This window comes from Girardinichthys multiradiatus, chromosome 3 (genome assembly GCF_021462225.1).
Source record: "Girardinichthys multiradiatus isolate DD_20200921_A chromosome 3, DD_fGirMul_XY1, whole genome shotgun sequence".
NCBI lineage: Eukaryota > Metazoa > Chordata > Actinopteri > Cyprinodontiformes > Goodeidae > Girardinichthys > Girardinichthys multiradiatus.
This window is the reverse complement of record NC_061796.1, coordinates 2,739,565-2,757,892: the sequence shown is the minus strand read 5'-3', so window position 1 is coordinate 2,757,892 and position 18,328 is coordinate 2,739,565. Positions and strand designations below refer to the sequence as shown.

At 38.3% G+C, this 18,328-nt stretch overlaps 1 protein-coding gene across 2 annotated transcripts; it reads right to left on the bottom strand.

The window, feature by feature from the left end:
• Positions 1 to 572: 572 nt before the first annotated feature.
• On the bottom strand, positions 573 to 16,771 carry LOC124866202 (solute carrier family 45 member 4-like). 2 transcript variants are annotated; one of them, XM_047361891.1, is made up of 14 exons: positions 16,621 to 16,771; positions 14,048 to 14,750; positions 9,873 to 10,061; positions 9,608 to 9,787; positions 7,170 to 7,828; positions 6,784 to 6,933; positions 6,416 to 6,664; positions 5,799 to 5,918; positions 5,556 to 5,655; positions 5,345 to 5,425; positions 4,679 to 4,809; positions 4,478 to 4,546; positions 4,028 to 4,314; positions 573 to 925 (listed from the first exon to the last, which is right to left on the bottom strand). In XM_047361891.1, the coding sequence occupies exons 2-13, from the start codon at positions 14,283 to 14,285 to the stop codon at positions 4,030 to 4,032; spliced, it is 2,451 nt and encodes an 816-aa protein (XP_047217847.1). In that variant the 5' UTR covers positions 14,286 to 14,750; positions 16,621 to 16,771; the 3' UTR covers positions 573 to 925; positions 4,028 to 4,029. The 2 variants fall into 2 exon arrangements, with proteins under 2 accessions (XP_047217847.1, XP_047217846.1); XM_047361890.1 differs by having other exon boundaries at positions 573 to 4,314.
• Positions 16,772 to 18,328: the final 1,557 nt, after the last annotated feature.

Sequence of the window (18,328 nt, the reverse complement as noted above, 5' to 3'; positions counted from 1 at the left end):
ACCATCTGATTTTAAGTGTCACCCTCATACAAGGGCAACTGGTTGGGATGTTCAAAACAACAGGAACGAAGCACTTGATCCATATTAAAAACCTTAAAGCTCAACTAAAATTACCAGCCAAATATGTTTGGGACAAAGGTTTTATAGTCAAAAAACAAGGCAAAGATTGAGCTATTTGGTCACTATGATGATAAATATGTTTGGAGGAGTCCTGGTGAGGCTTTCAAACCCAAGGAAATTGCACCTTCAACAGTTTTTTTTTTTTTAACTCACTTCAGTTTGATCACATCTGCTTTACATAACATTCTTTGAGAAAACATGGTATAATTTGGTTAATTTTTCTAAATCCTCATACAAAGAACAACATCACTCCTTAATCTTACAAGAAGTTTTAGATTAATCCTGTTGAACCTTGTTAAAACTCAAAGAAATTCATTGATACATGCTGATAGTGATTTTCTTGTATTCTATTGATATTTACCTGATTTACCACAAAGCTGTTTGTCAAAAATGTGAAATGTTGGACCAAATGACGTGTCATGCCATATGATAAACTACACACCACAATATAATCAATGCAATTTTTTTATTAATTTATTTTACACTTAAAACAACTGAGCAAACAAATTACATGAGAACTTCAAATGTTGAACTAAACCCTTTTTTCCTTACTAGCCACTTTTGGGGAGGGTCTGCACCAAAAAAGCTTCACTATTAGTTTATCAAGGATGCTTTGTTTTCCATTTATAGTTCTTTCTGCTTTTAGTTGTTCCTCTTTCAGTTTATACGTAAGCTCCATGTTCTTCCTTTTGATTTTCATTAACTATACACTTGCATAGGATAGACAGCTGTACATATTCTGGGTGCTTCATAGGCATGTAGAGACAGAAGGCTAGCTTAGTTTTTCCTTTTTGTTTCTTCATACCTGATGAAAGGAAAATATATATTAAGACTTTCAACCATTTATTATCACAGTAAGTAGTAGTACTGGTAGTCACAATATTACAATGATGTTTATGGCCTAGACCTCCAGCCTCTTATATAGCCATGTCTGTATGCGAGCTGGTGAAAGCTATTTGCTTTTTCCTCCTTTTCTTAAGGACTCCTTACAGGGTCTGTATTTCATTTTGATGAAAATATCACACCGTAAGACACAAGAGTGTGACCACTGTTGGCAATGTCAGATTCATAGCCTTTTGACAAAAAAAAGAAAAAAAAAGCTGATCTGACTTCATTAGTTTGCAAATGACTCCAGAGATACTACTGTAATCACACATTTGGGATTAGTCCTTTTCATCCTTAGCATGTGCAAATTATTGCCAGTTCAAAATGTACATTATGATGTCACACCACGACACCCATTGTGCCGACAAAATGTATTTGGTCTGAACTCGTTTTGACATTATGCATAAACATCACCATTTTATGTGGCTAGAATCATTTTATATGTACTGGAAAATTGTCAAATATTTAAAAGTAATTAGGAAAATCTCTTATTTGCGAGGTCACACATATACCAGACAGTCGCTCCGTATGATATTTTTGTTTGGATCAAAATTCTAGGTAGGAACCATAACCCACTTGCAACATCTTTGGTACTATTGTTCTATATCTTGACAGAGCAACATTTACACGTATTTCCTTATAAATTCTACATTTTTATCAGTACGCAACATTAGGACAGTAAACGTTGTGTTATTTGTCAACCACCCATAAAACTTTGCACTCAATTCTTGATTTTGAGTCATTTGTAGCATAATTCAACCATTAAAATGATTTTTAAAATAAATAAACAAAAATGAATGATAACTATGCTTAGAATGGATGTTCAAACTTTTAATCACCACCCTGTAATAGCTATTGTCCTAATTGATTCCAAATGTATATAAAAACAACCTAAGTTCTCACAGCTTTAACTTGTATTAAAATCTCTTTTGGGTTTCAAATCACTTATTTTCTTCTCCTCTTTTTTCTCTCAGATTTTTGTGTAACAAAAGAAACCTTAAAGAACTAACTGGACCACAGCAGGAATAATTTCTGATGACAGGTTGGTTACAAAAACAAAAAACACAGCATCAAGTAAAGATAAACTGCTTTTTTTAATCCCTGATTAAAAGGACAATTGATAAAACTCTGTAAGTTGGCACACAGAACCAAAGATCAGCCTTAATTAACACACAATGTGCTCATTTGTCAAATCAAAAAAATACAAAACGTCTCAAAACAGAACTATTGCAATACAAAGTGTGAGTACAGTGGTTTAGCACTTACATAGCGATTCCAGGGAAGGATGGAAGAAATAATTAAATTAATCCTATAAAAGCAGCATTAAAAAAAAATGTTTTCTCCGATTAAATAACATTTTAGTCTCAATTCCTACACGTTATGGCATGTTTTTCAGGATCTTTTTGTTCCCCTATTTTGCACAAAAGTTTGACATAACCCAAGTAAAAAAAATAAAAATTAAAAAAAATGTTTTTGTATCAATTATTACCATTAGTTGTAAGCAAACAGATCAGGGTGCTAAAATCAAACGATGCTTAAAAAAAAAAAAAGACATATGGCACAAACAAGTACAGAAATTTTATCCAAAACATTTTCGCTTTGTAATCTGATTTTCCCTTTATCATGTGGACATCACCTGACAACAAGACGGTGAAGAAGCTCTAACGGTGCTCTCAGATCACAGTATACTCCTTGGCAGAAACCATCAGAACAAAAGAAAGCCCTTTACTGCCGTAAAACAGGTCAATAGGTTTGATATTTCTCCTGAGCTGAATAATTATGAAAGTTTAAAACTGGCACAAATGAACCATGCAAAGTGATCCTCACTTTTATACGTCACATAGCAATACAGATGCTTGGAAATAAGGCACCATGTGACGTTACAATTTCTAAATGACACCAAAACTCTATAATAGGCTTTAGTGTATAGAAATCAGCTTATTGAATTCACACCTCATTCAATGAAGTTCTGTTACTATTAAATGTACTTTGATAACTTTATAGACTGCTTCAAATATTAAACATGGTGCTTTGTTTTATTATTATTATTACGTTTTTCTCATTCCTTGCATGCGTATTATTCTCTTGTGTATTTTCTCTAACAGAGGACAGATTTACAGCTACCAGCTGATCTCATAGGTATGTAGAGCAGGGTAAAGGTCAGTTTGCTTTCAAGGAAAGCAAAAAAATAAAAACAATAAATCCCCTTTATCCCCAATGCCTCACTTCCTTCTTCCTCATGTTCAAAAATAGTTTATAAATTTAAGATTGTAAACAGTCACCCTGAGAGATCAACTTTAGCCGACACAAATTACAATATGATTAAATATAACAACTAAGATATGATTAAAGAAAACTCCTTTTTGATTGTATACATTTTTTGCAGCTAGAATAAACCCAAGAGGCCTGTAACGTTTTGACATTTTTTTAGTATTTGTAAAATAGCAGTGAAATGTCCATGAAATACTTATATTTGTATACAGCCTGAAAATATGCGGGGTTGTACCATGTACCCCATCTACAGCTTTATGATTGTCTATTTGACAGTTAAGAAGCAGCAGCAAAGAGTGAAATGTGACACATCGGTGATATCTGGCACCATCAGCATGACAGCACTGTTCAAAAGTCAAAGTGCTTTGTGCTTTCAGTAGTCTGAACTAAAGACATTTCACCAGCATGACCAAACAGCTAGAGCTTGGGTTTTATTTTTTACAGGGCTTAGTTGTAGTGAATTGACCAGCTAAATATTATTTTTCTTAGTGTTGAGGTAGCAAATGCTCATACTTAAGCTGCCGCTGCTTTAAAATTCCATCCTCCTCTTCTCCACTAATCTAAACCTACTTGTCCAACATTTCTCTATACATTTCTCTGCCATGTTTTCCCTCCTTTGTGGTTCTATGCTACTCCGCAAGGCACAGCCCATCACACATGCATACCAGCTAAGTTTGGTATAATCCACACATGAAGGATCTTTTGGTGGCTGAGTAAAATTATCATGGCAGTTTTTTTTGTTTTTTTTTACCCTCAGGTAGCAGAGTCTTCTCTGGTCTTGTCTGTGAGGTTGAGCAGAGCTAGTCTGTGGTTACTGGTCTCTTCCCCTTTTTGATCCTCCTCCCCAGGTAGAGCATCAGAGTCCTGATCCTGCTCAGAGCTGCTGGGCTCTGGGTCAGGATAGATTACTAAAAAACACGCAGTGAGGAAGCCAAGAAAGGAGCCCCCGGAGGCCACAACCGGAATGACACGCACACTGTCGACAGCCTCGACCACAGATCCAAGAGCTGATGCCACCAAAATCTGGCTGATGTAAACCTGGAATGCAAACAGGTGACCGCAGGGTAACACTGTGTACCTGGCTAAAATCTTTATTTTAGGTCCTGTTCAATTCCAGTGCTTAATTTTAGCTTGAGGGCTAAACATTGTTCATCTTATATTTTAAGAGATAGGGCTAGAAAGTAAAAACAGTAAGACTTACCTGGCAGGTTAATATAGCACAGTCTATACCAAAGCCTCTTTTAGTGTTGGCTGGACTATGGTTAATGTACTGAGGAAGAACACAAAATGGTGAACATTTATATCTAAAGAAAGTCAGAGGTTTTTAAAAATCGAGTTTTTAGTGGAGAAATATTAAATTTAAAAACCATACATGGTGTAGTGAATTTGTGGGTAATCATACCTCTTTGATTTCATGGTACTGTCCGAGTAAAGCGTAGGGACAGTAGGAGATACTCATGGAGATGATTCCCATGGTACTGATCATCACCATGGCAACGTAAACATTAGGGAAGATTGCCATAATAGCAGTTCCTAAACAGAGAAAGGCACAGTTTAACAAATATTTGGGGAGATTTCCAAATATTTACCATATACTGACAAATATACAATAGTTTTTTTTAGTTTTTTTTTAAGATAGGACATTGGTATATTTCTATACATTAACAGCTTTTTCCTCAACTTTCCACAACATTTTAATTGTATTAAGGTGAGAATGTCTTCAGCACCTTTTAATAACGTTGAATTATTTTTTTAACAATACATGTGTTCCATTCCCCCTCAGAACTAATTGGATCTGGAAAACATGTCAAACCCAACCAAGGAAATGTCCGGTTCTGAGTTAATAAAACAGTGGAGTTGTTAATGGTTGTGCTATGTGATCAGGCTAAATGTTACTAATTAGTGCGAGGGTTTTTCTGCCCAAGCTGCACACGCGTCATTCTGACGTAATGTTGCACTAATAAATTACTAACAGTTACAAAAAAGGGGTTGTTTGTTATTCAGACTCAGAACTTTAGTCAAAATGTATGAACAAAAATCCATGTTTAAGGCGTCACATTAAACTTACCTATTGAGAAGCCCAGAGTTCCCACAACATAGATGACCCTAATACTCAGATCAAAATTATCCAGAGACTTCTGAAGGATGGCTGGAACAGGAGAGACACGTTTTTGGTTACTCAAGGGAGCTTAACTGTATTATCTGCAACTTCCTTTTGTGTAATACGGTAGCTTGCTCAGTCCTAAATACTCTCAACATGAAAAACAAAGCTGGTTTACCAGAGCAGACAGCAGCGGTAGCAGCATACACCACCAGGCCCCAGCACCCCATCTGCACTCCTCTGTGATAATTTTGGAGCTCTGTGGAATTGGCTGGCGCCTGAAGAAGGCAGAATACATAGACTTTAATGTAAAACAAACAGACTGAATGCATGGAATGCAGTTTAAATAAAATTATAGCCCACTACATCATGCAATGTTTCAGTTTTCTGTGTAACGAAGCACATAGAAGTGTGTATTTACCGTAGGGTCTCCACTGAAAATGACCTGACCCATGAAATCAGTGTAAAACACAGCTTCAGCAATAATGGAGAACCATGTAAAGAGGTGACATACACATAGTCTCCAGAGCTGCTTTGGCATCTGTAGGAGAGGGAAATAAAAAGTGTGACAATTAGCCTGTGAGCTTAAAATCAGATTACCTACAATTTGTGAGGTCAAATTTTCAGAGTTCTTGTCATTTTTAAAGAATTTCAAACAAAACATCACTGTGAATTTCCAACAAATATTATTAATGATCAGGCTTTGAATTTGGAACCTGAAAAAGCCAGACACAAGAAGTAAATAAGTAGAGAGGGGGATGGATCGAGAGATGGATAAACGGACGAATGGAAAACTTCTGGACTTTTGGACAGGGAATAAAGTTTGGAATTACAAAAATGTTTGCATACTATTATTTTCTTTCCAGGCTGTTCCAGACTTGGAACATATTAAACTCAATTCCATGCATTTCCAGACCCCTTTTAAACACTGAATTCTACATAAAACAGGTTTCTTTAGTGCATAACAGTATGTTTCCTCAAATTTTATATAGGTGTCCTAATACAAAGATAGGTGTCATAGTAAAAAGTTTAGTTCACCTTGAACATGGACAGCCAAAGCAGTCGCACCGTAGTACCCCTCTCCGTTTCACCATCACTGCTGGATCCCTCAGATGAAAGACTGCTTACAGATGGCTGCCGCTTTCTTCTGTGCACGTGGTGCAGGATGTCCCGAAGATCAGTCAAGCTGCGGGAGGTGGTGATTGGCCGAGGGCTTGCAGGTCTTGTGCGTCGCAGTCTATAGCGTTGTAATCCCACTCGACCGTAATATGAAAACGTAAAGGAGGGCTGAAGAAATATGTTAATTTTTATTGGTCCCAAAGGGAAATAAGATGTTGTACTAATTCTCATTATTTAAGAATATACTAAATTCCTTAAATAACGCAAGGAAATAAAATAAATTGTACCTGTCTGTAGAAGGTGGGTGGATGTTGCCAGGATGAAACAAAAGTATTGCCGGGGCGGTTTCCTGGTTTGGTGGAGGTGTGGCCTTTAACTGTATTCAAGGCACGAGAAGTAGGGAACCCAGCACTGATTCCATTAGCAGCTCTCCCATGCTAAAAGAGACGAGAAACACAAGAGATATAAATAATAATAGAAAAAAAATACAAAATTCACAAGTCTTTACACTTTACAAGCACAGAGATTTTCTGCCTTTTGCAGAATCGTATCCTTCCTAGCCTAATTAGGCTTAGGAAGGATACAAGATTAGTTATGCTCTCAAGAAGATTTTAAGCCAGAAAAAATAACATCTGTAGTCAACATCTGTATTGGATGTTTTCACCCGTCTTACATGTGCATTCTCTGAAGCTGAACTTGTCTGAGGGAATGAAGGCTGGCCATTGGTTGGATCCTTTATCTGAGGCACATCTGTATTTGTAGGCTCTAGGACCACTGTCCCATCAGTGAGAGTGGTTCCGTCATCAGGAGGTGATGATGACTCCAAACCGGTGTCTAATGGCTTAAAACCATTGTTCAGGTCTTCTGGTAAAAAATGCACCTCAGGCAGGAAAACCTCTCGGTCTAGATGAAGGTCAGAGTCCAACTCGATTGTAGCATCTGGCATGGCGAGAACTGAATCACTTTTACTCCAAACTCTGTCCACAGCTAGAAAATCAATTTCCCCTTCCTCAGGATGTGATTCTTTCTCCTCTTGGGAAGAGGCTAGTGCAAAAGCATCCTCCTCTGCAATTGCGTTGAGAGAAGGTCGTGTGTAGCCAACCAGTTTTACGGACAACTGACTGGAAGTCTCTTCACCTTCTCCATCTTTCACCTGGTTGGGTGAGGCACACGTCCTCTCAGGGATACTGAGCATATGGAGTGTGACCGAAATAATGAAGATAATGCCTGCAAACAGGAAGAGGACTTGTTCTTGTGACTTGAACGCTCTACCCAGAGCTGTGCCTGTCCAGTCCAGGCCTCCCAACATGTAGCCAACTGCCCCGCCAAGTCCTAGAAGACCGGAAACAGAACAGTGAAAATTCCAGAAGATTTGCAAGATTTCCCTATTCAAAAGAAGACTAAAATCCCCTCTCAAGTTTTATTTATGCTGATAGTTTACATTAGAAAGAAATCTTAACATAATCCTCTTATTCAAGTTCTCTGCCTTGCAAAAGCATTCCGACCCCATGAACGTTTTAATATTTTCTCATGTAAAAAGCCATGAACTCCTATGTATTTCTTTGGAATTTTTGGGATAGACCAGGGGTCTGCAACCTGTGGTCTAGTGGCTCCCAAAAACTTAAGCTGAGCACTGCGTTTAGATACGAGAGCAATTGTAAAAACAAGTTTTTGCAGTTTGAAGTGTTTTAATACGACATCTGCACAGACTCTCCACCACTGATGTTTTGTTAAGATATTTTCTTTGGTTTGCAAATAATTTGCTTCTTTTTCCTTTAAATTTCCATAAACATGGAATGTTCCGTTTGAGAAAATGCATATGCTCTTGTGAATCCTAAAAAGAAGCAAAATTGTTAATCTGACTATAAAACAAATAAATTCTACATAATAGGTTTTTATACATCTGTTGTTGAAAAGTCATGTTGGTTTTCTGGCTGTAGATGACTTTAATTTAGTCGGAGAGAAGCCAATACGGTAAATGTTGCTGACTCCTGGGATTGCCTGACAAAGTAGTTCATAATTGTAATATTCGGGAAATTATTGCGTTGGTTTTTCAAAATTATTTACAATTAAAAGTCGGAATATTTTCTGGAATCATAGCTGAGAGTCTTTTGAGATGTATTTCTACCTGCTTTAAACATATAGAGACAGAAGGTTTTGACAATATTTCTCTGGAAAACATCTCAAAACCAGTCAGATTGGGTGGAGAGAAACTGTGAACATCAATTTTTAAGACTTGCCCCAGATTCTCAATTGGATTTAGGTCTGGCCTTTGACTGGACTCTGGGTGTATATTTAGGGTCATTGCCTTAGTAGAAGGTGAACCTCCACCCCAATCTCAAGTCTTTTGTAGCCTAACAATTTATCTTCCACTTTGCCCTGTATTTAGTTCCATCCATCCATCCATCCATCCATCCATCCAATTTTCCGCTCATCTGACCAAGGTTACTTCTTCCAGATGCTTGCTGTGCCCCCTACATGGCTTCATGAAAATCACAAATGAAAATTCTTATGGCTTTCTATTAAGAGTGGGTTACTTCTAGGTGCCATTACACGAAGGCAGCAGAGTAAAGGAGAGTAAATGGGCTGAAAACAAATCCAGACTTTTATTTGAAATAGAAAAAAATATAATCATGTATACTTTTCATCCTCTTTCACCCTGGTCTATGAAAGGAAATTGCAATAAAATACATTGAAGTTTGTAGCTGCAACTTAACAAAACGTGGAAACATTAAAGTGCCATGAATACTTTCGCAAGGCTCTGTACATTTCCATTTCCACACACGTGTTCTCTTTTTACATGTGACTTTTTGCTCTAGCTTTCCTGTGCTGGATTTTTCTGCTCTAAACCACTTAAGTGTTTATGAACATCAATGACAATTTCTATCACTAGGGGTTTCTGCTGGATGTAGGAAGTGTAGCACAAAAAACCCTTCCCTGAGAGTCTTAAGGGAAAACAAAAAATAAAACAAAGCTACAAAGAGAATGGTGCACTAACGTAGATTTCAAACACAGCAGGAATGCAGCCCACTAAGAGACACATTTTAAATGTTTACCAATAACTGAAATCATGGAAAAATGTGTGAGGAAAGTTGTTCATGCATCTTATACCAGCGGAGAGGCCATGTATATTCAGAGCCATGTCTTGCTCATTGGCATCAGCAACATCAAGAAGGTAAGCTCTGATTGGTCCCTCAGAGGCATCAGCGCAGAAATCCAGCACCACAACACCAACAACAGTAAGAACGACACCAATTGGTTGGCTGTTTGGGCTGTCACCGATAGAAAGGCCTGAAACAAAACCCCGAAATAAACACACACTGGATTAACATTTAATCCATGCAGAGGTGTGATCTTATCTAAAACTCTGCCTTACCGATCAATGATCCATTCAAAAATAGTGCCACACCGAGCAGCACTCCCATGCAAAGAGCCAGAATGAATGGTCTCCTCCGGCCCCATCGCAGACTGCAGCGGTCACTGGCCGAGCCGATCAGTGGGGTGAACAGAAGACCCAGGATGGGACTGAGAAACCAGGTTAAACTATAATACTGCTCAGGAAGACCTAGTAAAAAAAAAAAAAAAAAAAAAAGCATAAAGTGGAGTCAGTCACATATAACATTCAGACTATAGCCAAAACAAGACTAAAGCAGCAGTCAAAATAGGTTTAATGTCAAAACACAAAACTTAGATTTAATTTTTTATGAACGAGCCGATGTGAAACCTTGGCTAATGTTTTTATATTTTTATATAATGCTTTACTCTGCAACTGCACAACATTGATGGAGTGTTTGCAATCTTACAACTATGCCAGTTCCCTCAAACAAGAGTTTCTGGAAGGAAATCATGACAAATTGTGGAAAATTCAATATTGTTTGTCAATTATGTTCAATTGGAAAACAGGATATATTAAAAGTAAACCAGATAAGATTCAGGATTTTTTATTGCTGGCCATCTATTTCACATGGTTGTTCAAATTATACAAAGATTGTTGATGCATAATTCTTGATAAATACACATCAACCATACTTGCTATTTATTAGTTTGTTGTGCATGTCAGAATAACTGCATCCTTTGAATCAGGAGGAAAGGTTTGAAGAGTGAATATTTTACTCTTTGCACACAAAGGTAGCACTCTTTATCCAAATAGCATTACTCCTGTCATCTTACTACATAGTAGACAAAGAACCACTTGTCCTTACCATCCATTGATAACTTTTAGATTGTGTGAAACATTGGTATTAACTGTAAAAAAAAAAAAAAATATGCAACAAGGAAAGAGTGGTGAGATCACCCTTAGGTGGATCTTAAGTAACACAGAAACCTGCAGGTTGGTCTTTAGAAGCATGAAACACTAATACAGGTCCTTCTCAAAATATTAGCATATTGTGATAAAGTTCATTATTTTCCATAATGTCATGATGAAAATTTAACATTCATATATTTTAGATTCATTGCACACTAACTGAAATATTTCAGGTCTTTTATTGTCTTAATACGGATGATTGTGGCATACAGCTCATGAAAACCCAAAATTCCTATCTCACAAAATTAGCATATCATTAAAAGGGTCTCTAAACGAGCTATGAACCTAATCATCTGAATCAACAAGTTAACTCTAAACACCTGCAAAAGATTCCTGAGGCTTTTAAAACTCCCAGCCTGGTTCATCACTCAAAACCCCAATCATGGGTAAGACTGCCGACCTGACTGCTGTCCAGAAGGCCACTATTGACACCCTCAAGCAAGAGGGTAAGACACAGAAAGAAATTTCTGAACGAATAGGCTGTTCCCAGAGTGCTGTATCAAGGCACCTCAGTGGGAAGTCTGTGGGAAGGAAAAAGTGTAGCAGAAAACGCTGCACAACGAGAAGAGGTGACCGGACCCTGAGGAAGATTGTGGAGAAGGGCCGATTCCAGACCTTGGGGGACCTGCGGAAGCAGTGGACTGAGTCTGGAGTAGAAACATCCAGAGCCACCGTGCACAGGCGTGTACAGGAAATGGGCTACAGGTGCCGCATTCCCCAGACCTGGGCTACAGAGAAGCAGCACTGGACTGTTGCTCAGTGGTCCAAAGTACTTTTTTTGGATGAAAGCAAATTCTGCATGTCATTCGGAAATCAAGGTGCCAGAGTCTGGAGGAAGACTGGGGAGAAGGAAATGCCAAAATGCCAGAAGTCCAGTGTCAAGTACCCACAGTCAGTGATGGTCTGGGGTGCCGTGTCAGCTGCTGGAGTTGGTCCACTGTGTTTTATCAAGGGCAGGGTCAATGCAGCTAGCTATCAGGAGATTTTGGAGCACTTCATGCTTCCATCTGCTGAAAAGCTTTATGGAGATGAAGATTTCATTTTTCAGCACGAACTGGCACCTGCTCACAGTGCCAAAACCACTGGTAAATGGTTTACTGACCATGGTATCACTGTGCTCAATTGGCTTGCCAACTCTCCTGACCTGAACCCCATAGAGAATCTGTGGGATATTGTGGAGAGAACGTTGAGAGACTCAAGACCCAACACTCTGGATGAGCTAAAGGCCGCTATCAAAGCATCCTGGGCCTCCATAAGACCTCAGCAGTGCCACAGGCTGATTGCCTCCATGTCACGCCGCATTGAAGCAGTCATTTCTGCAAAAGGATTCCCGACCAAGTATTGAGTGCATAACTGTACATGATTATTTGAAGGTTGACGTTTTTTGTATTAAAAACACTTTTCTTTTATTGGTCGGATGAAATATGCTAATTTTGTGAGATAGGAATTTTGGGTTTTCATGAGCTGTATGCCAAAATCATCTGTATTAAGACAATAAAAGACCTGAAATATTTCAGTTAGTGTGCAATGAATCTAAAATATATGAATGTTAAATTTTCATCATGACATTATGGAAAATAATGAACTTTATCACAATATGCTAATATTTTGAGAAGGACCTGTATGACATGTTTGTGTTCAGTGTTAGACTGGTCATGCTTTTACAATCCTTGTAAAGTTTACTGCATCTGACAACTGCTCACGCAACAGTCACCAGTTTGCTGCTCATCGACAAAGAGTCACTTTAATTCGATCTTGCATCAAAATTGTTCAAGAGTACTTTTAGCACCTTAATTGTGCCAGATTTATTAAAAATACTATTTGAGCAATAAAAAGGAAATTAATAATGTGATTCTGCTAAAGGAAAAGATACTCAGTTGCAATATTTTTTGCAGCGTTGCTTGTTTACCACAAACAGGTATTAGAAGAAATATACATTAAATGCTTTCTTTCTACATTACGAATCTTTCTACAGTTTTTAATCAAATAAACAATGTCAAAGTTGAAGAAAACAAGAAGGTAGGGCTGTTTGACAGTTGCAAAAGCAATCAAAATTTGTGAGCACTGAATATAAAAATGCATGGCACTAAAACATATTTATTTTTAATCACATGACAGAAAGGAATCACCTTGCATGCAGTGTGTTTGCTTAGAGGAAGATGGCCCTGAAAAAGCCAGTAGCTTACAAAACACAAAGCTAATGTGTCACTTAGGCATAAAATGTTAATGTTTCTGGAGGCTGTTAGAAACATCTACAACACTGAACGTAAAGTAACGAATTGTCTTTGTTCAATGTAGACTCCGCTTACAAGTTACTTATTCACAACAAACGAATGACAAATTCTTTTCAAATGTTTTATAAAAACATTCTTCTGAATCAACACTGGAAACAACATTGGATGTATTTCAGACAACTCCTGTCAGTGTGGCCTTTGATTCTGGGTATATGGAAGGAATCCTAAATAATCTGAACATAATCAATGCAAATGTAGAAAATAATCTCACCAGAAGGTATTCCTACATTTCAAAAGTACAGTGAATGAAGTTGATCTGATGTTTAATACATCAGTAAGGATAGAGAAGGGTGAACCTGAAATGTGCAGTGCTATGCATTCTTCGCATACCTGGCCAGGGGGAAAAGCCTTTGTTTCATTTCTGCTATGTTGGCAACGTTAACATCTAACTGCATGGCTGTAGCCCCTCAGTGGGTACGGCTGTTACATAACAGAAGTGCAGCCAGGGAGATAAATGGATTCGTCCTGTCTAACGCAATGACAACAAACTGCATAATGTTTTTCATTGGCCCCCGGGTACTGCTGCACATGCAGACATATGTAAACCTTTGTTTGATAACAATGGAGGTCTATTAAATTAAACCCCACCATTCTAATTAAGAAAGTGAACCAGGAGCGCCATCATGGTTACGTGTGGGCATAATGTTTCAGTGTCCAGACCCAGGTCAGAGGAACTTGGCCACAATTACGTCGCTAAAGTATCTCAAAGAAAGGCAGATGGCTGCAACAAGAGTTTAAAATAGTCACACTGACATTTTCATGAAGTTACTTAAGTATATTGGCATCTTCGCCCATTGTAAGATTGGATTTGCATCTTTTATACCAATTCTCTAATCAAAGTACAGCAGAGCAGGTTCTACTGATGCATTTTAAAAGTACATACTGACTGGAATAATAAGACAAGAGGAGAGCAGGACTGAGATTTTACCAAAGTAAGAGAGTATTGCCTACCTATCTGTAGAAGCACTGGTGTCACCAGGGCAGTTTCCATGGCGTAGCAAAACTCACGTCCAAACATCACAGCTGCGTGCATTACCCAGCGATACCGGGGAATCCGGACTGTTCTTCTCTCCTCCTCTTCCTCACTTTTATCATCTTCCGTGACATTGTTGAGCTTTCTGTTCTCAGGAAGGTCCACGGCGTTACTTTCCTCAGCTTCTCCTCCCAGCTCAAGCTGGTTTGACTTCATTTGAAATGTTTTTGGTTAGTTTGTGTCGTAAATTCCTGCAAGTCCCAAAACAACCGCACTCATTTATATTAAGCCAAGAGAAATTTTAAATTAAAAAAAATGTCCATAACTCCCATCTTTCTCAGTCACTGAGTAGAAACACATTTATTTATAGCACATCCGCAGGTTCAGAGTTCAAAAATAACAAGTGAGAAGAATCATCACTATATAGGGAAAAATAGGCCCAAAAAGGTGATTAGACAACATCCTGTAGCCATTACACTGATAAGAACGATGCAAGGGTGGCTCTGAAGGCCAAGAGCAAAGTGGTGGGGATCCTAAAGGTTGTTTGAAGAAAATAAAAAAATCTTGTAAAGAAGATTTCTTCTTATGCTTTCCAGCAGCTTTGTTTGTAGCAAACCAGGTAAAGAATTGAAAGGATCTTCGTCTTTGTTCAGATGTAACTGGACTGGAATCAGCAGACGTCTGCAGACAACAGAAGACAGTTGGTAACAAGGGTTAACAGGCTGCACAGAAGATTGTCATTACTACAGAAGGTGAGAGCTGACATTTTAAATGCATTGTCTTGCAAAAATATTTATAACCCTTGAACATATTCACATCATCACATAGGAACCAGACATTTGTTTATTTATAGTCATTTTTTTGTGATAGAACATTGCAGTAGTAGTAGTAGATAACTGAAAGAGAAGAAAAATAATAAATGTTTATTAAATGTTTCAACAATAAATATTTTGAAAAGACTTACATCCATAGGTATTCCAACCTTATGGCCCAAAAGAAAATCCAGGACAACCAACTGCCTTTAGAAGTCACCCAGTTAGTTAATATAGTTCATCTGTGTGTACTTTTATCTCAGTATAAATAAGGCTGATTTCCTAAATGCAAAATGCTAACGGTGGCAGAAAATCAGCACTTTAAATCACCTCGGATACACCATACCCTCTGTGAAACAGGGTGGTGGCCTCATCATGGTGCGGAAATATGTTTCTTCAGTTGGAACACAGAACCTGGTCAGAGTTAATGGGAAGATGGATGGAGCTAAATACAGGGCAATTGTGGGAGAAAACCTGTTAAAGGCTGCAAATTACTTGAAGCCTGGGGCAGAGGTTCACCCACCAGCAGGACAATGATCCTAAACATACAGCCAGAGATACATTGGAATGCTTTAGCTATATCAAGCAATGTTCATGATGTAGAATACCCCAGTTAGTCGAAATCAAAATAAAATTGAGAATATGTGGCACAAATGCCGTTCACAGATGCTCTCCTTCCAATTTCACTGAGCTTAAACTATTTTGTGAAAAAGGACGAGCAAACATTCAGTCTCTAGATGTACAAAGCTGGTGGAGACAGAGTATATAATACATTTAAGTTTGTAACTGCAAAATGTGAAAATGTTCAAGAGGGGGTGAATACTTTAGCAAGACACTGTCCCAGAAAGCGCTAATGTGTTAAAAGTATTTTATACTTTTGGCTTCCATAATAAGGATCAAGAAATCCTCTGAGGTTAAGAAAAATGCAGCCCTGCTCCAGAATAGATAACATAAAATATGATGCAAATAAATTGTAAGGAGCTGAATATAGCCAGAAGTACACATTTTTTTCTCATTCACAGACTTCAGATTGTGCTGCTACACACTTTAACCTTGAACAACACGCATAAAACAAACCATAAAACTAACATCAATGGCAAAAAACAAAAGCCACATTAAGAAAGAAATTATTATTGCAACTCTGTTGCGCAAGGGTTGACTGTTGCAATGGACAGATCTGCTTGAACAGAATAACCTACCTTAAACAGTAATGTGATTTAGCTTTAATGATAGAGCAAATATAAAGCATTTCTATTCCTTTCACTGCAGGACAGCATGTTACTGTTCAACTACAGATGTGCGACTTCCCAATAGTTTTCTGCTGCTTGTACAAAAGTAACCCGATCCCGTAAATATAATCTGTACACATTATATACAGAGCTCGGCCAGTAACTACTGAACGTTTGCATTTTAAAAGTCGTGTGCGTGTTAGGGGGAGCGCTTATTTAACGTGTCGTGACTTGTTTTGCTGAAAAAAAGATTAAACTTTACCTGTCCCACCTATCTCTATGCCTTAACAAAAAACAACGGGTTGTACGGGTTTTTATCTATGTGTTCCGCGAAAGAAGCGTTTACATCAAAACAGGTATAAACGCTGACGTTAACCATACCTTGACTGAGGTTTGACTTGCTAACGTTACCTTGGCGAGTTAAGAAGGCTACGATATATTTCGTCTGCAAACACTTAACGACTTAACACGAAAAGACTCGTTTCAACCCATAAAAAAGACAAGACATACCTGGAAACGTCCTCTCTTTGGTTGCGTAGAGGTATTCCTGCACTGTGAATATATTTCCACAAATTTGCCAATAAAAACGTCGAAACAGGGCTAACGTTAGGGCTAAGCTTCACCAGCTAAATCGGTGGCTAATACACGCGCTCCACTCATCTATTTCATTGGTTTCCACAGTAACAAAGCGGGGGCATGGACAAACTTGACTGACGTCACATAAAAATAAGGACACAAACAATATGACATTCCACTGCTTGCGATATAATCCCATTTTTAAACTGCTCATTTTAAGTCAAAAAGTATGTTTGGGGTTGAGCATGTAAAAGCATTTTGGTACGAAAAGGAGACTATTTTCAATAAACTTAGTTTCTGTAGATGTGCTTATTTTGCAGAAATTTGGTCTAACACGACCCTTATAACGGTCTCATTTGCAAGAAATTGATCCCAACAACAGGATACAGAGTGGTTTTTAATTCAGTAAAAAACGTCCAGATATTTCCCCCCCCCCCAATGTTTATGTGTAAATCCATCCGTCTGTCGATCCATCCTGTTCACTTTGTCAAGGAGTAAGCAGGCCCAGGAAAAGAACTCAGACATTATACTTCCCAAGCAACAATTTACCGCTCCTTGTGGGGGTTCCCAGAAGGTCATTTTATTACATCTTGCTAGTGTCATTTTAGATCCTCTTTTGTCTTTAAACGTCCTAATTCCTTCATAGCATAGATTCAACATGATGTAAGAAGATATCTGGTCCATACTGACATGACACTGTTGCTGTGCATTTGTTGGCTGCACATCTATGATGCAAATTAATTCCACCACAATCCTAAGGTGCTCTTTTGAAGTGTGATCTGGTGACTGTGGAGGTCACTGGAGTACAATGAACTCATTATCACGACGAAGAAACAACATTGAAATGATTTGAGATTTGTGGCATGGTGCATGATCCTGCTGCACGGAGCCATCAAAAGACGGGTATACTCTGGTCATAAAGGGATGCATGGTCAGCAACAACAGAAAATATCATGTACACCATCACACCACCAGCAGCAGCCTGAAATGTTGATTCAAGGGAGGGAGGGAGATTCATGCTGTTTTCACAAAATTCTGACCTACAATCTAAATGTTGCAGCTGAAATCAAGGCACATTGGAACAAGGCAATGTTTTTTCCATTGTCGATGTCTAGAGATGATATTTCAAGTACAAAGGTTGTAATTTGGGGTTGTCCTCTTAGCTCTGACGTCTTTAAGACTATTCTCTGTAAACCTGAGACATGGTTGTGCGTGAAAATTCTATTAGATCAGCAGTTTCCGAAGTATTTAGACCAGGGCCCTATTCTGATGTTCCGTTTGAATATGAGCAAGTCGTCTTCACAACATTTAGATGGTTAAATACCTTTAGTTCCTGCCATGTGACTGAACTGCTATTTGTGTTGACAAGCAATTGAAAATGTGAAACATCTAAGGTGGTAGTTTCTCCAGCAAACTCTGGGTCTGCCTCAGGGTATTCTTCTAATGAGTTGTACCAAAACACCTCCAATGGGAGGTACCCATGAGGTATCCTAATAAGATACCCAAACTCAACTGCCTCCGTATGATGTGTAGGAGCTCCTGTCAAATGATGGAGCTCCTGACTCTATATTGTTTCATTACAGATGTGCAATATTCCATACATATTGCACAGGGAGGTCGGAAGCTCATTTCAGTCACTTGT

Excerpts from the sequence above, each read along its gene's own strand:
- LOC124866202 (XM_047361890.1), bottom strand. The coding sequence starts at position 14,285 with ATGAAGTCAAACCAGCTTGAGCTGGGAGGAGAAGCTGAGGAAAGTAAC. Across the intron at positions 7,829-9,607 it reads TATACATGGCCTCTCCGCTG|GACTTGGCGGGGCAGTTGGC; the intron begins GTATAAGATGCA and ends CCGGTCTTCTAG. Across the intron at positions 4,810-5,344 it reads AACTCTGGGCTTCTCAATAG|GAACTGCTATTATGGCAATC; the intron begins GTAAGTTTAATG and ends TTCTCTGTTTAG.